Source organism: Penicillium crustosum, assembly GCF_028827405.1.
Source record: "Penicillium crustosum strain IBT 35664 chromosome Unknown utg000002l_segment0_segment0, whole genome shotgun sequence".
NCBI classification, from domain to species: domain Eukaryota; kingdom Fungi; phylum Ascomycota; class Eurotiomycetes; order Eurotiales; family Aspergillaceae; genus Penicillium; species Penicillium crustosum.
The window spans coordinates 5,146,264-5,171,058 of NW_026623123.1; the positions used below are offsets into that span (position 1 = coordinate 5,146,264).

The 24,795-nt window shown below is 46.6% G+C and overlaps 11 protein-coding genes across 11 annotated transcripts; 5 read left to right on the forward strand and 6 right to left on the reverse strand.

Moving 5' to 3' along the window:
- Window positions 1-37: 37 nt before the first annotated feature.
- Window positions 38-460, reverse strand: N7487_005454 (uncharacterized protein; the record flags this gene model as incomplete). Its single annotated transcript, XM_056873201.1, has 1 exon — window positions 38-460. One exon carries the CDS (start codon window positions 458-460, stop codon window positions 38-40), a length of 423 nt encoding a protein of 140 aa, XP_056730921.1.
- Window positions 461-849: 389 nt separating this feature from the next.
- On the forward strand, window positions 850-2,963 carry N7487_005455 (uncharacterized protein; the record flags this gene model as incomplete). Its single annotated transcript, XM_056873202.1, has 5 exons — window positions 850-1,056; window positions 1,104-1,313; window positions 1,366-1,847; window positions 1,897-2,124; window positions 2,180-2,963. 5 exons carry the CDS (start codon window positions 850-852, stop codon window positions 2,961-2,963), a joined length of 1,911 nt encoding a protein of 636 aa, XP_056730922.1.
- Window positions 2,964-3,298: 335 nt separating this feature from the next.
- N7487_005456 (uncharacterized protein) lies at window positions 3,299-5,407 on the reverse strand (the record flags this gene model as incomplete). The annotated part of the gene is made up of 8 exons (XM_056873203.1): window positions 3,299-3,729; window positions 3,805-4,005; window positions 4,058-4,365; window positions 4,441-4,551; window positions 4,610-4,797; window positions 4,862-4,989; window positions 5,051-5,172; window positions 5,229-5,407. 8 exons carry the CDS (start codon window positions 5,405-5,407, stop codon window positions 3,299-3,301), a joined length of 1,668 nt encoding a protein of 555 aa, XP_056730923.1.
- A 426-nt stretch (window positions 5,408-5,833) lies between these two features.
- On the forward strand, window positions 5,834-7,437 carry N7487_005457 (uncharacterized protein; the record flags this gene model as incomplete). Its single annotated transcript, XM_056873204.1, has 8 exons — window positions 5,834-5,992; window positions 6,050-6,088; window positions 6,146-6,235; window positions 6,293-6,428; window positions 6,484-6,982; window positions 7,035-7,107; window positions 7,166-7,212; window positions 7,269-7,437. The coding sequence occupies 8 exons, from the start codon at window positions 5,834-5,836 to the stop codon at window positions 7,435-7,437; spliced, it is 1,212 nt and encodes a 403-aa protein (XP_056730924.1).
- A 224-nt stretch (window positions 7,438-7,661) lies between these two features.
- On the reverse strand, window positions 7,662-10,317 carry N7487_005458 (uncharacterized protein; the record flags this gene model as incomplete). Its single annotated transcript, XM_056873205.1, has 8 exons — window positions 7,662-8,020; window positions 8,436-8,582; window positions 8,658-8,931; window positions 9,006-9,544; window positions 9,603-9,773; window positions 9,889-10,031; window positions 10,084-10,211; window positions 10,273-10,317. The coding sequence occupies 8 exons, from the start codon at window positions 10,315-10,317 to the stop codon at window positions 7,662-7,664; spliced, it is 1,806 nt and encodes a 601-aa protein (XP_056730925.1).
- A 405-nt stretch (window positions 10,318-10,722) lies between these two features.
- Window positions 10,723-11,640, reverse strand: N7487_005459 (HpcH/HpaI aldolase family protein; the record flags this gene model as incomplete). Its single annotated transcript, XM_056873206.1, has 3 exons — window positions 10,723-11,213; window positions 11,274-11,526; window positions 11,587-11,640. 3 exons carry the CDS (start codon window positions 11,638-11,640, stop codon window positions 10,723-10,725), a joined length of 798 nt encoding a protein of 265 aa, XP_056730926.1.
- A 1,111-nt stretch (window positions 11,641-12,751) lies between these two features.
- Window positions 12,752-16,213, reverse strand: N7487_005460 (uncharacterized protein; the record flags this gene model as incomplete). Its single annotated transcript, XM_056873207.1, has 6 exons — window positions 12,752-12,807; window positions 12,887-14,248; window positions 14,297-14,660; window positions 14,709-14,921; window positions 14,976-15,732; window positions 15,789-16,213. 6 exons carry the CDS (start codon window positions 16,211-16,213, stop codon window positions 12,752-12,754), a joined length of 3,177 nt encoding a protein of 1,058 aa, XP_056730927.1.
- A 906-nt stretch (window positions 16,214-17,119) lies between these two features.
- Window positions 17,120-17,854, forward strand: N7487_005461 (EXPERA domain-containing protein; the record flags this gene model as incomplete). Its single annotated transcript, XM_056873208.1, has 1 exon — window positions 17,120-17,854. The coding sequence occupies one exon, from the start codon at window positions 17,120-17,122 to the stop codon at window positions 17,852-17,854; it is 735 nt and encodes a 244-aa protein (XP_056730928.1).
- Window positions 17,855-20,468: 2,614 nt separating this feature from the next.
- N7487_005462 (uncharacterized protein) lies at window positions 20,469-21,710 on the forward strand (the record flags this gene model as incomplete). The annotated part of the gene is made up of 1 exon (XM_056873209.1): window positions 20,469-21,710. One exon carries the CDS (start codon window positions 20,469-20,471, stop codon window positions 21,708-21,710), a length of 1,242 nt encoding a protein of 413 aa, XP_056730929.1.
- A 442-nt stretch (window positions 21,711-22,152) lies between these two features.
- On the forward strand, window positions 22,153-23,718 carry N7487_005463 (putative mitochondrial carrier protein; the record flags this gene model as incomplete). The annotated part of the gene is made up of 2 exons (XM_056873210.1): window positions 22,153-22,188; window positions 22,288-23,718. 2 exons carry the CDS (start codon window positions 22,153-22,155, stop codon window positions 23,716-23,718), a joined length of 1,467 nt encoding a protein of 488 aa, XP_056730930.1.
- Window positions 23,719-23,871: 153 nt separating this feature from the next.
- N7487_005464 (uncharacterized protein) lies at window positions 23,872-24,189 on the reverse strand (the record flags this gene model as incomplete). Its single annotated transcript, XM_056873211.1, has 2 exons — window positions 23,872-23,964; window positions 24,082-24,189. The coding sequence occupies 2 exons, from the start codon at window positions 24,187-24,189 to the stop codon at window positions 23,872-23,874; spliced, it is 201 nt and encodes a 66-aa protein (XP_056730931.1).
- Window positions 24,190-24,795: the final 606 nt, after the last annotated feature.

Consider the following 24,795-nt stretch of genomic DNA (forward strand, 5'->3'; position numbering starts at 1 on the left):
TGGATTCTTTCCCCACTGTTCGATAGTAATTCGGCTACTAGCATGGACAGTCATTGCGCTCGCGACCTTGACTTGGCCTTTGGGACTCTTTGAACCAAAATTCGATATCTTGCAGGAGTTTTCGTCGTGGTTCAGACCACGCTACTTCGCCAACCAAACTTGGCCAGTCTTGAAGTTTTCCGCTTGACGAATCGATCGGTATCCAGGACATGACTCCTTTCTTGGTTATTGTCCCTCCGCGGAAACCGGCTACGCCTGTATCCACTATGGAGGTATCGTCGAGACTGTGCCAGGCCCGGAAAATCTGATTCAGCGCGCTGGCAGCCGTTGCGTGGGCATGCGATCTCACTTCTACAACATCGGACTGTGAGGCATGGTTGTAAACCTCCGATGATAGAACAAGAAGTTTCTCTCCGGAATCGATGAAGCATTCATTATAAGAAAGTTCATCAATATCCATGATGAAGTAAGGATTGGATGTGCCTCTAGATGATTCAGGCTTATAACAATCTATCTCTTGCCCCATAACCCTAACATATTCGTCGATTCCCCCATGGTTGTACTTGTCTCTTGGTATCGTAGAGTAGATGAATTTCTTTTTGTTACCTGACTACATATCCTTCTATAACACTAAGGAGGATGAACACCCTGGGTGAATATCATTTATGTACGGAGATACCGCCTTCCATATCCGGAACCAGGGGTCAACTCCAAAAATCGCCAAGCCATGACGTCAACCCCCACACGTTGTCAACATGGGGTACGCGCTAGGCCAACGTCTGCTGCCCAGATGGTAAGCAATACCAAGCTTCTCCCTCATCAGTGAATTTTCGCCGATAACTGTTGAAGATGAGCCATGGATCACAAATGCCGGGACAATTGGACGACGAGAGCCATGATCTCACCCAGACCCCAGAGGAGCTTGGTCCCCTCCGTGCACTGAGCCCGAGACCAGCCAACACTCAATGGAAGGCATCGTCACAGGCGGTAGAGGAGACTCTAGCTAAGGGTCTATCCAATGAAGATTTATGGATGTTGATCCGACGATTTAACAAGGTTAGTGTGGTCTCTACTGTTGAGAATAATTGCTGACATGGGACCAGCAAATCTACCATGTGAAAGCGGTTCATGATACCGCTGCTCTCAACTTGGATCTCAATCGCACCGAAAATGAGCAGTTTCCGCCCGAAAAAATGCGCATGACGCTAGAGAGGTTTTATATTTCCGTGGTTGTCGGAGTGACCGAGTTTTTCCGCCATATCACTCGCCTGCGCTCGTGGAAGGAACCGGCGAGGACGACAATATTCTGCGCGGTATGTGGATCACAGCAAGCCGGGTCCTGTATAATATATTAATCATTCACAGGGTTATTTCATTGCCTGGGCTGTGGATCTCTTGGTTCCAACCATTTTGGGTATTGTTGTAGCTCTGATAATGGTCCCTCCTGTTCGGGTATTACTATTCCCTGGGTTGGCAAAAACAGACGGTTCAAATGGAAGTAGTCCTCCGGGAGGAAAAATTCAATCCGAGGATAGTCTCACGGGCGCACCAGAAAACCACAAGGGTGAAGCTGCTGAACAAGAAGCCAAGAATATGGTTGATAGCTTTGCTACTGTTGCTATGGAGAGTGCAGCGGCCAAATATGGCCAAACAGTCACAGAAGACACCCCCGACAGACCTGCGCTCATTGAAAGCTTAGATGCTGCCGAGACTGCAGCCGGAACCCCGACCGGTGATTCTCCTGAGGACAAGACCAAGAAGCCCATGAAGAAGAAGGTATCACACGCGACTGATAATGTCATGCGTATTCTGAGCGACATCACCGATATATATGAGAAATTTGCCAAGTAAGTCCATTTTGGAAGGATGTGTGACCACATATTAACGATATGACAGCATCCTTTCTCCAACACCCCCGTTCCTTTTGGTTACATCTAGACTTCGTCTTGCGAGTATATTTACCTTGGTGTCTGTTATTGTACCTTTCACATCTAGTTATTGGATCATCAAGCTCGTTGGCTTCGCACTTGGACTGGGCTTCTTTGGAGACCCAATTTTCACCTACACCCTCGATCTGCTGAACGATAAAGTACCGAACTGGAAAGATCACCTCGATTTGCAGAAGTATGATATCACTCCTTTCTTTCTAGTTTTTCATTGCGTTGCTGACTCGAGACAGGACACTTTTGGCTGGTGTTCCCACAAATGCGCAGCTCACTTTGACCCTGCTTCGAATCGGCGAGATTAATTCTTCGCCACTACCACCTGCACCATCGTCTGATGATAATGAGCCGGTATGGCCCATTCGTAGGAAAAAGTCACAGGCAGCTAGCTCTACAGACGTCAGCAGACAGGGATCATCTGTGGACCTTCAGTCGACGAACTCTACCACATCGCTCCCGGAAACAAAGGTGCCGAAGAAGAGATTCGTATTCAAACTCTTCAAATTCTTTCGCCGCACAATTGCTACGGCCATCAAGGGCCATATTGCCTTTGACCGAGCCATTGCCATTGCAGGGTCAGCACATACCAAGAATCTGATTAGCATGCTGCAAAATGGACACTTTGCCGCAACCCCTTTCGGGCCCTTGAAGTTTGATGCGAAGTTCGAACGCAAGAGAGGCGCGGCGGTCATTGATTCGTCAAAGGAGCCTCCTATCTTGTATTTCACCACATATCAATCCGCTGGACTGGATGATCTACGCATTGAAAGCAGGAAGAAGGGAACCGTTCTGTTCCAGATTCCTGTCACCGAAATCAAAGAGCTTAAGAAGACCGAGGGACTTGGCTGGAAGGGGAAATTGATTGTTGAACTAACAGCTGGGAGTAAGGAGGCGGCAGATGGCCTGGTTGTTAGCGGTGATGAGGTGGGCCAGTCTTACCATCTTACTGGTATGAGGTCACGGAATCAATTGTTCAATCGGTTGGTTGCTATTGATGCGCAGTTCTGGGAAAGTCGTTGATACCTACATACATGTAAGTGTTTAGACCCGTGTTACATGTTGCATCTACTCTATTTAGGGTCTACTATCAGCCCCTGGGGTTCACATACACCTGGGCATGTACGTTGGATGGCGAACATTATATAACTTGTCACAAGCGACTTGGATGCCCGATTCAACCAATCAAATTTACTCTACTGCTGGCTCGGTGGTGAATACGAAGCTAGTCAGTGTTATAAAATAATCTCTTGAGCATTATTTGTGCTTTGCGGTGCTTTGCGGTGCTTTGATCAGCATATTATATGACTCTCTGCAAGGGGAATATTATTAATGTATCCACACATAACTATAGCCCACTAGAAGCACAGAGCTAGATACTTTTTGCACACCCGAATGAATGCAGGTTTTGTAGCAATGCTCTCTTTCATCTCAGCCTTTCGTCGGGCTCTGGTTATCTCAATTGGCTCCATCGACACCCCAGTCACCAGATCTGCTTCGAAAGCCTTGACGCGTCTAGATCGGTAATAAAATTTATAACCAAATATGCAAATTAAATAAACCGGTAGCCCAATATACTGCAAGATGAAGTTCTTGTAGTCAAACTCGACTAAGAAAACTCCAAATCCCTTTGTAAGTGTCAAAAGACACAGTATCAACAAGCCAACCAGGGATCCCCATTCTCTTAATGGTGCCCGGTAGGCGAATAAATTTGCTGGTACTTGTTGTAATTTGACCGCACGGGAGAAGTATATGTGGGTGACCAGTATGGAAATCCAGGTAAGCATGCCTGGTAGTTATGATGAAGTAATCAGCATTAGAAATTCTTGCACGAGACGTGTGTTATAAGAGGTCGAGATCTCACCGAAAGTGGAAACCATAGAAGTAAGATAACCGAACACGACCTTTGCGCCAGAGCTTGTGCTCATATATGCCAACAAGCAAAATGCAGTGGGGATGATCATTGCAAAGATTGGAATACCTCGATTATTTGTTCGAGTCAAAATCTTAGGTGCGTTCCCATCAGCGGCAATGTTATAGAGTGTTCTTGTGGCGATATAATAATCTGCTTGGTATTAGCCACTAACGAATCAAGATATATGAAAGCCAGGACATACCAGAAGTAGCCGCTGACAACACAAAAATCAACAGGCATGCGTTGATCACATGGTCCAGACCCCCTATCTTTGCGAGTTTGATGGCCACAACAAAAGGCGATGCGGCGGCGCTGGTGGTGGAGCTTGCCGCGAATGCCAATTCAGAGCTGTTGTATGGAACAACCATTCCGAGAAAGAGGACCGATAGTATGTAGAAGATAACGATGCGGAAGAATGTCAGCTTCACAGCTCGTGCCATGGCCAGCCTTGGATTTTGAGCTTCCGCGACTGTGACGGCCACCAATTCAGTTCCGCCATAGGCATATACTCTGAAAGAACAAGACATGTCAGCATTTTTGTGTTTTAATAGTGCATAATAAAGTTGAATAAGGTAGGATCCTTACGCTTGAACCATTGTACTCCATACACCAACAAACCTACCCAAGGAGCCTGTTAATTTGTACTCTGCGAAGGCGCCTGGGTTGCTCCAATATCGAAAGCCGGTTCGTTCCAAGCTGTCTTGGTCATTAGAAACCGATTTTTGATAGTTATTATTCACGGGGGGATACTGACTTGGCTCCACCACCAAGTGCCAAAACCAGCAGAAGAATAATAGCACCCGTCATCACTATAATTTTGAAGGACGATAACCAGAATTCAAACTCCCCAAAGGCTTTGACGCTGATAAAATTGATCACCAAGATTGCTACCAATGCGATGGTGATCCATACCGCTGGGTTGACTCTGTCTCCAGTCCAATACTGATAGAAAGTGTGAGTGTAAATGTCCCGCCCATAAGAACCGGATGAAATGAGGAATTGGTACCTCAATGATAAGAGCTATAGCCGACAACTGATTGGGGGTTGCAAGAAGATATTTGAAGAAGTATGCGTATCCCGTAGCAAATCCAAGAGCAGGGTCAACAAAACGTGTTGCATATCCACCGAATCCTCCTGAGGTCTGTTTTAGCACATCCAATCTATCACTAAAGATATTCACCGCGTGTGTACTTACGTGACATCGGAGCAAACGAGGTCATCTCTCCAAGTGCAGCCATAACCATGAAAACAATCACCCCGATTATGCTGTAGTCGATCAGAATTCCTCCAGGACCCGTCTGTGCTAATGCCGATCCACTAGTAGGTTGCGTGAGCTATAAGATCAAACATAAAGTTGCACAGGTGAGACTTACGTTCCGATTAGAAGGCCAGTGCCTAGTGCACCACCCATGGCTATCATGCTCAAGTGACGATCCTTCAGGGTTTTGTGTAGGTTCCCTTCCTCATCAGGAGGGATATCTTTAATAGAACCTGTTACCATATCTTCCACAGGAGGTGGTTCAACCCCAATCACATCTGTTTTGTGGGCCATGGTATGAAACAAAAGTGAAAAAAAAGACAATGGGAGTGAAGAGAGAATATAAGGTCCAGAGATTTCACTCCAGATACTTTTTGAATTCTTTCAGCACCGTAACTGACTTATGGCTGGGTGGCCACGGTTCTTAAAGACGCGGTTGCGATTGCCAATGCGATAGTCATTCAGCCAGTCCCCACGAGTCCTCCAGATTATGGGCTGTTATCTTTTGTGGATAGCCCTGGAGAATGAGGAGAATGTGGGTTTCGAATGATAAGGCTCGGGCTCGGAGCCCGAGCCCGAGATACCCCGAAACTACATTTTGGAACTCCGGGGAGGAAGGGTCTTTGTTACCTACTTATGTGCACGTACCCTTATTATGTATCTTTCAAACTCACATATCTGACATTATTTTCTATTATTCCATTTTCCGTTTGAAGCATAATGGGCATGTTCGAAAATGTCTTGCCAGGTCCCAAAGACCCAATGTTTGATCTGAAAAAGCAGGCAGACAACGACAAATCTTCAAGAAAGGTTGATTTGGGGGTTGGTATTTATCGAAACGAGGAGGGGAATTATCATGAGATAAATGCTGTTCACGAGGTAATACCCCAGCTTTGAAATGATCGATTTGAATCTGACGTTTCTCTGGTAAATCAGGCCAAGAGAATCCTATTTGAAAACAACCCAGGGCATGATGTATGTATAGACCTTTGATGCCAATATTTGGCTTGGAATCTAATGGGTTGGGACTAGTATCAATCAACTACCGGGGATCCAGAGTTCTTGAAGAGCGCGGCAGCTATCATGTTCGGAGATACATGTGAGGCTCTAACTTCCGGTCGAGTAAGTAGTTATCCTGGGAATTTGAATATGTGATGAACTTGAAAAACTCAGTACTAGCATGCTCACCGTTTTGCTCCTCTTTCTCACAATCTCCTGCTCGCAGGTTGCATCTGTCCAGACCATATCGGGGACGGGTGCCAATCATCTTGCTGGCGTGTTCCTCGCAAGATGTGGAACGTCGTCAAGCCCCAAGGTATACATCGGGACCCCAACTTGGGGAAATTATGAGCCACTTTGCTCATTGGCAGGATTAGAAGTGGTGAAATTTCCCTACTATGATCCCAAGTCCGCTACCGTGGACTTTCCCACCTTAATCGAACGGGTTTTGCAAGCATCACCAGGCAGTATCTTTATTTTACAGCCCTGCTGCCACAATCCTGTGGGCATGGATTTGTCTCGATCTCAATGGGATATGCTTGCTGATGCGATGAAAGAAGCGCACGTATTCCCATGGTTTGATATTGCTTACCAAGGCCTGGGAGATTCTCTGATAGAAGACGCTTATGCGGTGCGTCATTTTGCGGAAATGGGATTCGAAATGGCCGTTTGCCAATCTTTCTCTAAGAACTTTGGACTCTACGGAGAGAGATGCGGCGCCCTTCATATGATTTGTAAATCCGACACTATTGCTGCAAATGTCTATGATCAATTGCGTTGTCTGATCCGATGGGAAATATCATCTTCGCCGCTTTACGGATCACGTATTGTTACAAGCATCATCAGGGACACCCAGTTGAAGCAAACCTGGTGCGTATTCCTTTTGTTGGGGTAGCCCTTGGATTATTCTAATTATTTATAGGTCTGATGAGTTGTCAATCATGCGAGACCGTCTCCGCAGTAATCGGCTACAGCTTCACGAAGCCCTAAAAGGCGTAAGTTTGGAGAACTTATCCTCTAGCGTTTATAGACTGACAAGGGTCACGTTTCCAGAATCCCGGATCCTGGGATGTCATTATCAAAACCAAAGGTCTTTTTTGGTAAGATGAGTATTTCCCTCTTATAACCAGAATGTTGAAATGCTGAAATATTTTAGTTGCTTGCCTTTATCTCCACGGCAATGCAAGCAACTCCGCGATGAGCATCATATTTATCTGCCGGATAATGGCCGGATCAATATCTCTGGCCTAAACTCGTCCAACATTGACCGGGTGGCATCTGCGATTGTGGCCGTTATGCAGGATACAAATCGGGCTCATTTGTAATGCATTCGATTCTTCGTTTCCATTCACGCTTATAGACTAGAAATTTGAGAATTATTTCTAGATTGTTTTGGACTATTTTGGCTCTTGTAAGCTTACGGTAGGGCCTTGAGAGGTCGGTTAATGAGAAGTTGTCGGAAACAATACAGCTTCGTAGTCTGATAATGCGGCAGTAAAGTTGATAATAAATGATACTGAATTGCATCAACTTAAGAAAGAATTTCAACCTAAGGTTGTTCAAATGGTAACGACATAATCGGATCCCGGAACACATCTCCCCAATCTAACAGCCGCGCAATTTCAAGCATTTCCGATGGTGACAATCCGGCGTCCCCAACTGCATCGACAAATTGTGAGAATGAGGATGTCTCTCCAAAACTCTCATTGTGATGTGCATCATCCTGGACACCGACTTCTTCTGATAGGGCTGGATTTTGATCATCCTGGTCTCCGAAGAGCCGAAGCAGCTGTTGGAATATGTCCAATTCAGATTGACGATATTGGGCGGGCACTGAACCACGTTCGATCATCGAGTCCAGAACCTCCTTCGAACGATCAATTTGGGGCATATCATAGCCAGATATTTCTGGAAATGGGCAGATGCTTTTAATTAAGAGAAGGACAAATGCCGAGGAATATGTGCAGTCAATGTCAAATGGAAGAAACCAGTCTAGCCATGGGTTAACATAAAGGTACGATATCCGCATGTTTTTTTTTTTTTTCAAGAAACATACCAAGAAGACCCTGGGATCGTAAGGCTGAGAGTATTTGAAGGGATTTGTGTGCAGCTTCGAAGCATTTTCTAGTCAAAGCTATGATCGGATCGGTAAAGGTATGATTGTTGGAGGAAGTTGAGAGTCTTTGAAAAAGGATGTGCACAAGAAGCGGTCGCGTGGCTAGTATCACACACTAATTGAAATAGATTAATATCCTTGTCAAAGTCGAAGACCCATGATACACTGGAATGGAGACTACCTGGTGATAACAAAGATGTAGCGTACCAGTCGCTCTCGATATTGGTTCTCCGCTAGAACCATTTAGCTTGAACTGGTGCTCAAGATCTGGTGCGAGAGCAGCTAGACTGCGGAGAACTTCTTGCACACTTTTTATAAATGACTCATTCAATCGCCCATCTGAACCATAGACAGCTTAGAAGGGAAAAGGGAAGAACACGTTAGTTGAAGCTATCACACAGTGTGTCTTACAGTGGAAGAGGCACTTACAGTCAAGCACATTTGAAATAATTCGTGAAAGTCTGACGTGCATAGCCAAAGTCTTGCATCTGTGGTGTGAAATGTCGGAGTTAGGTAAGCCCATGGTCACATCGGCATCATTTATAGAGATCGGAGTCCCCATCAAGGAGGAAAATCTTCGATCTAAAATGTATAGTGTCCACCAAATAGACCGATATCGGGTATCTGACTCTTCAACCGAGGCTTCGAGGTCAACCTCACGATGCAGCCCTTGTGTTAGAGCCATACGGAAAGCGATTCCAAGCTATGTAGAATATTCGTTAATTATCTGGAAGTTTGTGAGATTGAAAGTACCTAGGTACTCTTGTAACCACTTACATAAACATAGGCATTGTTTCGGTGGTCTAAGCACTGCAGGTACAATGACGCCGCACATAAAATCTCCATAGAGAGTAGAGGGTCATCATATAAGCCTTGTATGTTTGGCAGAAGCTTCATTGCTCTAGCGAAGTAGACGACGCCTGATGGAGGCTCTTTGGCGGTCTTTTGGTTTAAAAATGACTTGCCGAATGAAATGACGAGAAGATATTGTATGTACCACAATTTGGACTTCGGAGGCTCCGGAACAGTGCAATCGTAGAATTGATAAAGGCCATCCATAAAAGATTTTTGATCGAAAAGATGATATAGCTGTGCAATGTGAAACTGAACGGTATTCATCAGGTAAATCGCATAATCTAACGAAGGTAACTCGGCCTTCGTGAATGGTACATCTCCAGCATTCGACCAATCAAACATGTATGCATTACCGTCCACATGAAGAGGTATCTCCGGTATGCTTGATTCGTTAAAATGCTGTTGAATATCAACTATTACCTGGCGAGTGTAGGCCCATGTTGACGAAGGCCCGAGGAAGCCTGCAAAGACGTCAGACCTAGGTAAAAGCAAACCTCTAGAGAAAAAGGAGCAACCCACGTCTCCGGCCGTTATTATCAACGCAAAACCTCGATCTTCCCGAATCCAATGGATTTGAGATACTCGTCTCAGGTCCTTCACTATCACACAAATCACCATGAGAACTTGGTGCAATAACAGGATCGTTTTGTTCCACGGTAGCCGCTGTGGTTGCCGTGATTGTTTCTTGGCCTATATCAAATGTTCAAAATGTTAATAGAGAAAGGACACCAGAAGCTTGGCAGCGTTGTCTCCAAAGACCGGTGTTCAAAAGAGGGGGTTTGGGGAAATAGAGTGGGTGATTCACCACTACCGCATGACCGGGCTCCAGTATCTCCAACGTTAGAGGTTCGGCTTTGTAGATCGGGAGAGATTTCTGGTCGTCTTCTTCTATTTGGGCTTTGCTCGCTTGGGTCTTCACGAGCTTTTCGTTTCAAATCATTTAAAAACCTAATGATGATCTTGTAAGCTTTTCTACTCGTGGGAAACGTGCAGCACGTACCTTTCGCTGACCGTGACCTTGCGGTCATCTGGGCCAAAGGTGCAGACGATAGAGCGTCGAACGCAGGTGGTACATGGAAAGGTGCCGGAGCACCGAACTTTCCGATCGCGACAGGTGATGCATCTACACTAAGTATCAGCGGGAATGAGGCTTGTAACCCAATGCCAAAGTGGGCCGTTACGCATTAACCCTGCGGGTGCGACGCAGGTCCTTTGATAAATCCCCATGATCCATCGTCCTACTTCGATTCTGACTGGTCAGTGAGTCCGCAGTAGTGCTGTAGGCACAGGCGGGGCAACTGTGGGCAAAAGTTCGGTCGACGAACCCGAGATAAAGTCACGCCCTGGAGGATCTAAGATCTCGTCTCTTATCGCGGATCCACGTGATTGTTCGGTCAACCGGACCGACGAATTCGAGAGCGACTCAGCTGATTTCCATCACCATTACCCAGTGAGGGTTAGGCACAGAAATTCACACCGATGTACAGCCAAGATCAAGGCTGACTTGAAGTTGAATGCCAACGACTTAGCTATGCAGGACAGTGCGTTGCACAACTACATATATCCCTCTACCTAGGCTAACTTGCATGCTTAAACTTGACAGACCGCAAAATATATACATACAATTTGGATGAATATTCTATTGCTTGTAAATCTGAGAGAGAGCATCAGCGCATTTCTTTCCAGCACTGGCAATTAATCCGGAATCTTGCTGTGCAAGGATGAACCGAGCCCCCAAAGTATTCAAAGCCCAGTTCTGGATGTCCGGGGCGTCGTAGATTCCCGCAAGACCAAAGATCTTGCGATGTTTATGGCAAGACTGGCTCACTTTCTCTAATGCAGTACGGAACTCAGTGCTTTGAAATTGGCCAGGGACGCCGAGTTCGATCGCCAAGTCATTCGACCCGATGAGAAGCACGTCAACGCCGTCTACAGCAGCAATGTCGTCCACATTTTCGATGCTGTCCTTGGTCTCAATCATCAAAAGCACCGTGGAGGCGTGTGCATTTGTTTCCTCGATGATTCTCTTAGCTGGAGTAGGCTCAAGGCCGAAAACTGGTAGCTGGCCAGTCATCGATCGAAATCCCTGCGGAGGATACTTTGAGATTCCCACTGCGGCCTCTGCATCTCCTGTATTTTTTTAGACACCTTTAGAGTAGCTTGAGTTGGTACGTGGAAAGAGTTGCTTACTTTTATTATGGATGTGTGGGAAGACAACACCCATGGCACCGCCATCCAGCACACGCTGGACGAACCCGTTCCCACATTGATATGGCACTCGAACAAAAGGAGTGATACCGATCTGTAGAGCTACAGTGCAAATCTGACTAGCGTCATTGACAGATAACGTAGAATGTTCTAAGTCGACAAATAACGCGTCGAAGCCGCCGTTTTTCGCAAGTTGGACAACAGCAGGATTTGTGACTAGTCGAATGCCAAACGCCTTTATTGAGAGGTCCCTAGAATTAGTATGGTATTATTATGCAGTGCAAGGGCTACTGACCTTACAAAGTCCCTCTTGGGCCACTTTCTTGTAAAGAGTATTGCTTAGAGTCATGTTTATAGTTGTAAACTTTGATCAGCAAGCGCATGAAAGTGGAAAACAGACGAGGGAGTTGGAATTAGGAAGAAAATGAGACTATTTATTTCAACACGATGGCAGAGCCTTTTAATAAAGACCATTGAATTTCTTTCGTTGAGCCCAATAAATCGAATTTGCATTCTCCACGCCCATAACAGACCTGGCTAGTACAATTTCAGGCTCGGACCGACACCCCGAAAAACAACATCAGCTCGGCACATGAGTCTGGAAAGACCCGCTTATAACCCCACATGCTATCTGATTACAATCATTTGCCCTGGTGGGCTCACATCATTAAAGATGGTTGGTTAGCTATCTTGGCCAGCGACTTGAATCTCGGCCTCTCTAGGTGTATCTAGTTCAGGGACGGATTCTGAGTTTATAAGCTCTTAAAGTTGATGACCGCAGTATTTTCAATGCAGGAAATAGTGTACCGTAATATTAAAAGAAATTGAAATGATAGCGGGGAAGAAGTATATATTATATGTAGAGTTGTTTTCTACCTCCTGTGGTCTCTGGAATTTGATATGGAGCCTTTGGCACCCGTAGATTAAGATATAACGTCATCGTCTTGTATGCCACCCAGCAGAAATGGCTGAATGGTAAACATTCGAGCAATATTCTCACTCATATGGGTTAGGGCAAAGTCTCCATTGGGTGCGCGACCCCTCTAAAGCTCGCAGTTCAAATCGTGCGCGAAAAACAGGTTCCCTTTATCCCCGGGGTTTCCTTAAAAGACGACCAGGCATTCAATCTCTACCCGGAATCATCTTTTTGCTCTCGAATATAATTTATCTTGTTTGTTATACAGATAGCTTGGCCATTCATCTCACTACATTTATAGACTAAGACTCTGTCATACAAACTGTGAGGACAACTTGTAGAGCTATAGTCCTACGTTGTGTGGAACATAGTCCCCAAATATGCCACTATGTAAATATTGTCCCATGTGCATAACCGCTTTCATCCATTGTGTTGTGAGAGCTTTCAGTTTGATAAGTATCTTTAAAATTCTAAGACGAGACGGTCTTTCAAAGAGGAGGTAGATTCTGGAAGTTGTTCATTCAATCTGAGTAAACGAGAGACTTTATAGGAACTTCGGTAACTGCTGCCCTTGTAATACAGCCAGAAACTCGTCTCGATCTATAATGTATTCCGATATAGATTAGCAAAGCTGAAAGTGTAAAGAAAATCAGTTCCCGAAGAAACGAGGCAGACTAACCTTCGCTTGTTTGAAAAGAAATCGACATGGCACCCTCTTTGTTTTTGGCATTGGAGTTCTTAGGGCTCCGAGCCATCACATTCATCATATCAAGTGTTATGCCACGAAAGTACGGAAGACGAGGAAGGGTGAGCCGGGTATTGTCTTTTGAGAAATCGATGAACTCGGATGGAACGGACATGGTAAGCCACTTGTCCGGTACGGAGCCATCCCATCGTGCAGCAAGCTGGAAAGCCGTTCCCCGACGCCATAGCTGTATATTGGCACTCCTCCTTCCGGAAATTTGGAACCCAAAGAGCGAATTGTTTTTCGGTGATAGGGACTGGATACGTCTGGAATAGAGGAGTTCGTACAGAGGAGAGAGGGAGCTGAGGAATGTGCGAGCTACTAGATCGTCGCCAAACTCGATAGTTGTCTGGGTGGTCTTTTTGTCGCAATGAGAGAATGTGACATAGCTTTCTGGGAGGTAGAGCTGGTCAACATGCGTTGAGATGTAGTCTGTGCAGTAGATGCGGGGGAAATGGATGCTGAATGAGGAGTGATCGTATGTATAGTCCGCGTCACGATAAATATAGTACAAGTCTGAATATCTCCACGATGAACGAGTTCGGAATACTAGCACAGCTTTGTATTGCTTGTGTTCAGTGCCTGCATCAACCACATTGTAGGTGAAACCAGAGCTACTGGGCTGAGACCAGGAAAACTCCGGACGGAAGTTCATTTCTAGAACGGCTTTTTGAAAATCTTCCGCCTCTTGATGTGAGTGAAACTGCAGACCGACACCAATATTTGGCGCAGTGTCGTCGTACACGTAGGAGTGCAAGGTGTTGTAATTGCCATCAGTCTTGTCAGATCGCGCCTGGCATGTATCGGACCACTGCAAAACCACCTGGCGGGACATGTTTCCTCGGTTGATCTGAGCTCCACTGAGAGGCATGAATAATTCCATCGTTCCTGGGGACTTCTCGGCAGCAGAGGAAGTGATCACCATGCGTCGGATAGACCGCCAGGCTTCCCCAAAAGACCTTTCCAGAATACGCATCTCGCAGGATTTCACCACGACAGGAGGGTTCATTGATTTCATGGTCGGCGTGTTCAGCTGCTCGAACATATCCACCGAGGTGTTGAAAATAACGCTCTCGGTAAAGTCGGCTGCATCAATTGGTTCTCTTTGCCACACAGCGTCAAAGTAGGTTTTCGGGATATTGATGAATTGTGCGAGATCTGCATCAAACTGAAATGATATCGAAACACTCATATCCGCAAATTTGAATGGCACAGGTTCTGAGACTCGGGCACCAGGAAAGCCAGTTAAAGTGGCATTTGATAATTCGATAAGGGGCGGTAGATCATCCAGTACGACTAGCATCATCGGTTAACTCCTTGAGAGGATATTGTGAGAATCGTCACTTACAGTCTCGTTCAAGACACAGTGTGCCACTTTGGTTGCAGAGAACAATTTTTGGTTCGCTTTCCCCTTCCCGCGTTGCCAACAAGAGCATATAGGGAGCCCCCTTTGTGCGCATACGAGACTTTTGCCACCGATGCCGGCATTTACAAAGGTGCGATACAAAACCTTTTCCTGTTCGCTCCCTGCATCCTCTGGATCGACAGCAATCCAGCGCATATTATCCAAGCCAAGATCCAAATCGATGGCACCATCCCAGATTTCCTCCGGCTGCATGGGCTCCCAGAGGGCAAGGTTTTGGGTATGTAGACTCGACAGTTCGGGAATGTCGACGGAAGTATATTGGGAAAGTTCCTCGTTGATAGCCTATATTGAATCAGTCAACGTTTAAAATAACGATATAAAGGCACCGACTTCAGAAAGCTCGACAATTGACTTCCGATCCTCATCAACCAAAGGAGAAGAAGAGGCCTCTTCCTCTAGAACGATATCGTACAGAATATATGAAGCCTTGAGGAGGTCATGATAAGCTTGGTGACTAGTCGATCTGGATTCCATGGAGGGACTCAGACTACCACGGGCACTGACATAGTTATGTCTGTTGCAATTCGCCAACGTCGTGCGCGCCTTGATAAACTGTTAGTAAATCTTGTGTCCTCTTGTTTTACATGGATAGCTCACCTTCAACAACCACCAAGTCGCCATGCGAAGCCAATCTCTTGTCGTTAGCCTTGTGATCTGCAACCCGTCATTCACAGATGCCTCAAATACTTTCAAAGTTTCTGCGGTTGGTTTATGTAGTTGGTTCTGCGGCTCAAAGCGTATGGACCTTGAGAGATGCTCCTGGTACCGAACATCATGAAGGTGTTGTATAGCAGATGTCACGGCCTCAATGACGTGAGGATGGGCGTAGTCAGAATCTGAGTAGGATCGAGTATGATGTACCACTTGCTTCTCCCCCAGGTCAGAATCGTTCGTCCACATTTCACCATCAAGTGTCCGACCATCAATCGAGCCGCCAAAAAGGAGCTGCTCACTGCTCATCCGTGTGTAATTCATTCGGCTCCCAGTAGGTAGTAATGGTGATGTGTTCAAGGATAACCAAGAAGTCGGCGAAGTAGCCTCGAAGAGCGAATCATCGGATTGAGTTATTGCCGATTCGGAGGATGTGGATGTATGTTTGACATTGTTGCTGCTACCGACGGAGCTTCTGTTATTAGCCAACTCCAACATTCTGGCGCGAACTTCCTGGATTATATCGATTTCGCATTCTTCTTCGTTATTAGCTGGTAGCTCCACCACCACACCCCGGGCCGGGCTCATCGGCGAGACAACAGAATCTGTATCCCGAACAGGTGATGCCTCTGTGCTGAGAACAATCTGTTCATCTTCTTCCATCGCCAGAACCATTGCTTTCTCTATACGAGCAAGCGAGGCACTAAATTTATTAGACAATGAGCCCTAATTTGGGACAAAAAACATCAAACAACTCACTTTCCTATAGAGCTTATACATAGACTCAGATTGCAAGTGTGCACCATGATCTTGGATCTGATATCTTCAATCTGAGTTCTTTGTGTGGCCCATTTGATCTTTTGCCAGATCCCCTTTCCGTCGCCGGTTTCAGATCCCTTTAACCTGGCAAGGAGCTCTTTCAATCGCTGTAGGGTCGCGAGACAAGTGCTGAGGGTTCGTTCGAACGTCTGTTTGCGATCATTCTCCATCTTCTCGAAGAAGGATACGTTGGAGTTCATATTGTCGGGAAAGTTGCTCAGAGTTCCTTGTAAAGAGCCCAGCTCAGTTACTAGCTTTTGAAATCCTGTAGGAGCACCCTTCGCGATGACCTGACATTGGTTGTATAAGTCCCATGTCACCTTGGCGAGGGCGGGGATTTCCACAACGCCAAGATTTGAAGGCATTTTTGAGAACAAAATGCACTGTGACCAAGACTGAATAGTCTGAGAGAAAATGAACAAGAAGTATGAGGGGTGCAACCTTCCCCACAGTCATGATCCACAGGACGGGGTAAACAGAATGCCTTTCAACGGGGCTGAACCGAGGTAGGCAGTAAAATATAACAAAGTGTTGCCCAGAGACAAGCAGGAGGCTGCTTAGCCATCATAGTAATAGCCATGAAAGAGACAGCCTCGAAGGACAGCCCGCCAAGCATCCGAGTCAACACGGGGATCGGGGGTTGATTTGACTATTCGATGGATGCACCCAACCATAGGTACGTCTTTCGAGTTAGTCATTCATTCAGCATATATGCATTGGCCAAACTGGATCAATGGAATGAATGGATATCGATGGGGAATGCAGACAGCCTTTCCTAAACGCATGTTTCTTTGAGAACACGCCACTAGGCTGTGTGCTGCAGGCAAACAAAGAAGCGTAGAAAAGGTGGCGCCGGGTGACTTTTTACTGTCAAGGTGGTTCAAGAACAATCGAACATGGCAACATGCAGTAAGCAAGGGTATTACACTGTCTGTTTCAAGTAACACAAAGCGAAAAACCCCGAAAATGAACACTGAAAATGAAGATATAACTACTCTCCGAACTTATAGAAATTGCCCTCATCCGCGACCTCATCCGTGACCCACTTTGTGCCTGAGGCACCAACTTTTGATCGTCGCGACAGCTCAGCCCCTAATTTTTATTTTTATTTTCTTTCCTATCAGACACCCCATCTAGCTCTCAAGTTGATTCCACGATTCTACAAAGCATGAAACACATCTAAATTGTGTTAATTCCACCAGGCTGAGACATCTACCAGCTCGTCCCCCCCCACAACCCTGCTCTACGATCTCCAAATAACCAAATCCACCATGGAGTCCACCGCGTCCTTCACTTTGGACGCCACGACAGTCCTCTGTATCGTATTCTCGCTTTCTATGATGCCCATTGCGTATCTATTGAGCAAAACACTTGTCCCAGCCCACAGGACACGCGATCGCGTCCTCTTTTTCTGGCACGCGTATGACGCGCTCACTCACATCTTCATCGAAGGCTCCTGGCTCTACGAATGCTTCTTCAGCTACATCACTGTCGCTGAAAATCACAGTGTGGAGCCCTTCTTCCTCAATGATCCAACCCGTTTGTACGGTCCCGCCTACGGCACTGGACCTAGCTCGCGTCTGTGGCAGGAATACGCCAAGGCTGACCGCCGCTGGGCTGGTGCCGATTTGACTGTCGTCTCGCTGGAGTTGTTGACCGTCTTCCTCGGTGGACCGACTGCGGTATACATCTGCTATCTGCTGTGCCAGTCTTCAAATGAGAAGATCAGTGCCAAATCCCGTGGTGGTGTTAAGGCGACCCTGTGGCTGGTTTCAACTATGCTTGCTACGGCCGAGTTGTATGGTGGATTCATGACCTTTGCACCAGAGTGGCTGACGGGAAGCTCCCAGCTCGCTACTGAGGATCCGGTTTACCTTTGGCTCTACTTGTTCTTCTTCAACACCCTCTGGGTCTTTATCCCTCTATGGGTGTTGTGGGAGGCGGCGAAAGAGCTACGCGGTGCCTTTGTGGCCGCCGAGCCTCAGAACGAGAGGAAGGACCAGTGAGCTTGGCCTGAGTGCGGGTGTTATTGAAACATATGGATGAACTTACGGCTGAAGCATCTTCTTTTCTTCTTTTCGGGAAATCCTGGTTGGTTGACGTCCACCAGGTACAAAATAAGGCTAGCAAAATGTTGCCATGTCTGCCAAGGATCGTGATAACATAGATTGATAAAATCACCATTTTCTTTCAAGCATTACCAGCTGTTAACAGGAGTATATTGCTTCTTGCATGGCATTTAGGCATACCGAAGCAAGAATGTGCAAAACAGTAGCTTCCAAGGTCATCGAGACATGTTACCCCAGAATGGAAGGTCCGGAGCCATGAGTTCATCCTTGCCAACCATAAACATCACAATTAGCGTAGTAGTTTGGGGTTCCTTGGAGTACTCCTACCATTAACCTGTGTTTCCTACAGTTTCTCGATTACAAATCCCTTAATTTCGTTCTCATAGCACCCCTCGAGGTACCATAACCGGACGCTGTCCCAATTCCCTGGTGGTATCATCACGAGGACTGGGGGACACCATGGTAATCCAAGTCTGTGAATTTCCGGCTCGAGGAAACGGAACGTGAGCACTGACAGAAACTCCGCCAGCTTCAAACCAAACCTTAGTTTAGAAAGGGTGGGTGTGAAGCCACGGGAGTAGTGTCATCTGAAATCTCGTATCGTTGGCCTCGGAAATATACTATTTATCGCACTGTCTATACCTCAGAGTCCGACCTTTACTGGGAAGCTGCCGCTGATGCAATCCGATCAAATATCTTCGCTACACTTGATTGGGATTTACACCACGATCGACGCGAGCTGGAGCAATCCCATGGGCTTTTATGTGATAGTACTATAGTCTCGTGTTTGATGACAAGACTCGCTTTGATGGGGCTACCGTCGCTCAATTCCGAGAGGATTTCAAATTTGATATGCGCATTCCTCTTCCCTGACTTCTCTGGCTTGCGCGTCTGGGAGACGTGGTGCCTATGTCTGAAATGTGTGATATTTCTGTAGATATTTCCTGGTACAATGACTTTTGAAGCAGCACCATGGTTAAACAGCAACGTTGCTTTTTATGGACGCCGTTCATGTGTAATGGATGTGAAGGAATGCAAATATCTTTGGCCCCACCATTTTTATTGCTATCACTCTCATCATCTCCGAGCCTCTTGAAGCTCCAGAGGTCGTACCTTGATAAATGATGTGCTTTTGAGTTACTCTCATATAGTCTATCCATCTGATAATGCATTTTATCCAATTGGACTGTATTCTTTGCCTAGATTTTACATCGCTGTTTAGACTTGCAATTTGAACTAGAACCGTGATATTCTGAAAACTCCGGTTATTGTTGGCCATTGAGAGATTGAGATTGGGATTCTCGTCCAGTTGAGTGAAAAGAGCCTTGAGAATCCATATCAATTTGGCTCTAATCTTGCCTTTCTTTCCGCCCATTTATTCTCCATGCCATCTAGTTCATCCGCAACTCAGTCAGTCGCATGGTCAGCAATCAAGCTTAGATACTCGACTAACTACTCACCCAACTAACCTAAGGCTTTTGAGTTCTTTCTAGTGGCGTTGTACTCGAAGTAAATAAACGATTGATTCCATTGATTTATGTCACGTAAGGTATGATGACCATTGAAATCCCGCTATTATGAGCTGCACGCAAGGCCCCCTTTTCTACTTGAAGGGATTATTGATGCTCACCAGGGCTGAAAACTAGGCCACGAGCCATTGTAATGCATTTGTATACTCTCATATCGAATTACTTTGTGAATTGCTCATAATCAGGTGTCTGTTGGAACACTTCATGAAATAGTTCAGTGGAGTTGTGCTCATAGCAATTCCAAAGTGTAGTGTTTCGTGTCAGAGCCGAATGAGTGAGTCTATTACCTGCATATGTAAGTAGCGCTCAATATTTTCCGAGTGCCCAAAATCAACTGGTCAGGTTCTGACGATGTAAGCAATTGCCATGGCGACTACCTAGGTAATAAATCGTGATGGCGATAAAGTGACTGTCCATGAATGAGACAGGTTGTGTAGAGAGTGCACTCTCCTCACTTTCATCCTTCTCGCATCCGTTTTCTTCATCCACCGCCTGGAGTCAGACATCAGATTTCACAAACATGGCTCTTTTTTTGCCCCTGCCTTTTATTCCTCTCATTTATCCACCCCCTCCTACCCCGAAAACGGAGTTCCAAAGCCTTCCGGCAGAGATCAAACTCATTATAATTGAGGAGCTCGATCGTGACTCCTTGACACTGAGCCGTGTGGCTGCCTGTAACAAGCAGCTTTATCACATGGCAATGCCTGTACTATACGGCAATGTGTCCTTGGGAGGTCCCCCTCATTATCGAATTTGGCCTGGTTTGGCATTTCCTGCAGATCGTCGTTCCGTAAGTTGACTCTGCTTTCATGACTTTACTTGCACCTTTTCATCCTTATATACCAAATATTCAGATCGAACGCTTTCTTTGTACGATCCTCCGCAACCCCCACATCGCGCGACTTGTGAAATCTCTCGATTTGGCTGATTTGCACGACCTTTGCTACGCACACAGACAGAGTCACGCCCAATTGCAGGGAAGAGATCTTGGCCTTCAACCTCTCGATCCACAAGACCATGCAATGATTATGACTGCGGGTATGAATCTACCATTGTACCCAGCCCTGAGGGTGCTATTGCTCACAGCACTTGGGCCCGATGTACCCCGGTCTGATGCGTTACTGGCCGTTCTTCTGGGTTACCTGCCTTCCTTACAACGTCTCGAGCTCTCACTGGAACATGAGGACCCATACGGCGATCCTCAGATCACAGATTGGAACTTGGTTGAACGTGTCTTGATGGGTATCACCAGTGCACAACCGTTACACATCGATGGAAATGGCATTATAACTTCCTCTACACCTATGCTATCCAAACTCACTCATCTGAAGGCTGAAATCAATGGAAACTTACCTTTAGCTGACATTGATTGGCTCATGGTGCTGCTTCAAATACCCACTTTGACCCATGTATTCGGCACCAAATGGACCAACGCAGTACGGTGGTTGAGACCTAGATTTTTCAACGCCGATCGTCTCGTTCACCTCGAACTTCGCGAGTGCACCTTTGATGCTGAGAGCCTTGAAAGGCTCCTCAAGCAGACTCGCAAGTTGCAAACCTTCATCTACGAACGCGGGTGGACAAAGCGGATGGGTTGGGTCGTGAAAACATCCGAGCTCACCCACGCACTTCGATACACATCGAAGACCCTGACCTGTCTTGAACTATCATACAATCGATCTGACCGAAAGATCAACGAGGACTTGTATCTTCAGCCTCTCGACCTCTCGGGGCTTGTTCATTTGAAGAGACTGCGACTATCCGCCGGCTATCTTGTTCTGACCGAAGAGAAAACGACAAGGTTTAAAGGTCGCTACAGATTGCTATACGAAGAGGACGGGCTGTACAACAGCGTAAAGCCTTTGCACTGCCTGCTCCCTAAATCACTTGAGGAGCTGCACATCTTTCAAGTCCACGATGGTCTCGAATTCAACCTCATGAGTGATAAGTTGTGCGAAAGCCTCTGGACCAGGACACTGCCCCTTTCGTCGGACCGTCAATTCCAACACCTCAATGAGATCATAATTGAGGCACCTTATGAGGACAGAGGCGTGTCCGTGTTTGAGGCACTCTCTACGGCCACAAATCAGGTTGGAGTGAAGTTAACAACAATTGAAAATTCCGAAGATTACATCAAATCTTGGATTACTGGCGCGACGAAAAAGGCATGCCCGGAAAAGAAGATTGACTGGGGGTTTGACGGCGAGATCCAGTGGGCGCATCCTTTCACTCAGCGAGCGGACTCGCATTCCCAATTCCGCTGAATGTTGGAATCAGAGCCCGGCAGGATTATTACATGAAACTGGTGGATACATGTATTGTGATGAGGGACCAAGCGGTGAAGCGTGCTGAGAAGGATTCCCTTCTCATTTCTATGCATGAGTACAGTGAACATCGATCGATGTATGTTGTATGTAGGAAATTGACTGCTTGAAGCGCACGGACCATAGGATCTACATGACGTAATCTCTCCACATGGCACCGGGGTGGACCTCGGCCTTGATCCAAGGCGATCACGTTCGTAGTTTATTGAGAATCTTCCCACTGTCTGTAATTATCATCATTTCAAATCATCTTCGAAATATCTTACCCATGAACATACTGCCTGGAACGGATACCAGAGGTTGAGGGGCCTGATCCGGAGCATAACACCATTTCCCCACAAATTGCGAACTTCGAGCACCAAATTTTCGAACAAGCAGAGTCATGGCTGAATTCAAGCTATCCTACGAGTCTCAACTGGTGTGTCCTAAAAAATAAACTCGCTTCCTATTTCCTCACCCATCTTCATGTACATCCACACACTACACTGGACCGTACTAACATACTCCGGCAATCAAGGACGTCTACCACCCCTCCTACCGCTACGAAGCCCATGACCCGCGCGACTGGAAATCTGCCGCTCTCCGTGGCCCAGCCCTCCCAGCTCTAGGGAATGCAACTGCTGGTGCAGTGGGAGCAGCCATCTCCAATGTGGTCGTCTACCCGCTCAATGTCATCGTCGCTCGTCTACAGACTCAGAATCAGAAGCAGAAAGACAGCGACTCGAGCGAGAAATCCGACGACGATAATTCGGACGAACTATATACAAGTGTGGTGGATGCTGCCCGCAAAATATATGCGCAACAAGGCTTCGCCGGCTTCTACCCCGGTCTGGCGCAGGATACCTGGAAGACGGTCGCAGATTCGTTCCTTTTCTTTCTTGCATATAGTGCCATCCGTCAGAGGAGGATAGTGGCGCGCGTAGGTGTAGAGCGAGCCGCCAAGAGCAAAAATATTGTCCTTCCAATACTTGACGAACTTGCCGTGGGTGTTTTAGCTGGTTCGTTTGCCAAGCTATTCACCACGCCACTATCGAATATCGTCGCGCGCAAGCAGACATCTGCGGCACGCAAGGGTGGAAATGGGAAGAACTTGTCGACAAGCGACATAGCAGCTCGCATCCGTGCCGAGAAGGGCATCCTTGGCTTTTGGTCTGGATATTCGGCCACTCTGATACTCACCCTGAATCCATCTCTCACGTTCTTCCTCAATGAATTCCTCAAACGGACCCTCCTCCCACGATCGAAGCGCGACAAGCCCCCTCCAGCTTTGACATTCCTTCTAGCGGCTCTTAGCAAAGTCGCCGCCTCGTCAATCACATACCCCTTCTCTCTTGCGAAAACCAGAGCTCAGGTAATGAGCTCGGACTCTAAATCCAAGTCTGGGACTGCAGATAAGACCAGGACCTCCCTTCTTGCCTCTCTCACCCCCGAAATACTTTCCACAGTCGCCACTATTGCCCGCACAGACGGTATACCAGGGCTATACGCCGGCCTTCATGGCGAAGTGCTAAAAGGGTTCTTCTCGCATGGATTTACAATGCTCGCAAAAGATGCAGTGTACGCTTTCATAGTCAAGAGCTACTACCTCCTTCTGCTGCTGGGACGTCGCTATCCCTCACCAGACGAACTAATCCAACGTGCCCGTGAACAGGCAGAGGAGTATACAGAGATCGCACGTGAAGGCGCGCGGGATCTAGCAGAGAGAACAAAGGAGGGCGCAGAGGGGCTGCTGAACGTTAATTCTGGCGGTAACACTGTTGATATGACATCAAACTCCGCAGGCGCAGCTGATGCTTCTTCTGGTCTGAAGGTTCCTGCTTCGTCAGTTTCCGATGAACTTAATGAGACGGCTGAGCTGGTCGGTGATTATGTTGAGGATGAAGCAGCCGAGTGGAAGAGCCTTTATCATTGGTTTTGGGAGAAGGATCGTGGGCCGCATCACGATTGATTGCAGGGCTAAAATATACCGTGGTGTTTACATATCTGAGCATTAATTTTACGATCAGCTTGTTGTCTTGTTAATGAAGTACATAACGGCGTTTGGATTACATTCTGCTAGAAAGCCACGCAACAGAAAAATTGAACTCACCGTGCTCTCTGTTTAGAAATTGTCGTATCCAGGGTTCACAACCGCAGCGAACATCTCGGGTGTGGAATCCTCCTGTGTCACATAAACCAGCACAGCATCTCGGACCTGTTTTTATTACCTGGATATTGCAAGGGACCGTTTCAAGACTTACCTGTCTACCCAGTCACTTGGCTCATCAAAAACAAATCTCCACCTCTCGGATCTGCTGGCTCAAATATTTACCTCGATACGGAAGTTGAGGATGGATGGTACCCCCCTCCCCCTCACCCCCCATTGGAAATTCTCGATAGCACCACACCAATAGTAAGCATGGGATATCGTCCTCGACATTGATATATGACCACCTGATCTCTGACCTAAGGCGGTAATATATCAAAGTGCTCAATAGCCTATAGCTGCCAAGAGGTGCTGCAAAGTGTTGGAATTAACACGAAGCTCCATATGGATAAAACCGGACACAAACCTGTGAATTACCTCCTAGAAGCTGAATGAATTTCTCGGCGAAAATGGTCCACGCTTTCCACATCCGTGTATATCCCACTTCCAATCCCCAAGTATGTCAAACTTGGCAGGAGGGCACTGCGACCTAGCTGATTTTGATCTTTGTTGCCTTGTTGAAAGGGTTGCATGTAGTCTCCATGCAAGATAGTTGCAAGAGAAATCTCAAGTCATCTCAGTCTAGGCATTGACAGAGAAGGATGACAAGCATGACATCAAAGGTAGGTCCTAGGCTTCTAGCCAGGTTTCTCACATGATACTGTAGCATTAGAAACTGTTGTGCGGCACCTGAAAGTCATTTGAGATTAAGGGGGTCTATCTCGTAAATTTCCAATCGACTGTAGACCTTGATTCTACCTTGTGTGAAAGAGAAGTGAGATCAGGATGGTGAACGAGAGTAGTAAGAGCTGGGGTTCGAAGGATTGTAGCTGTTTCTTT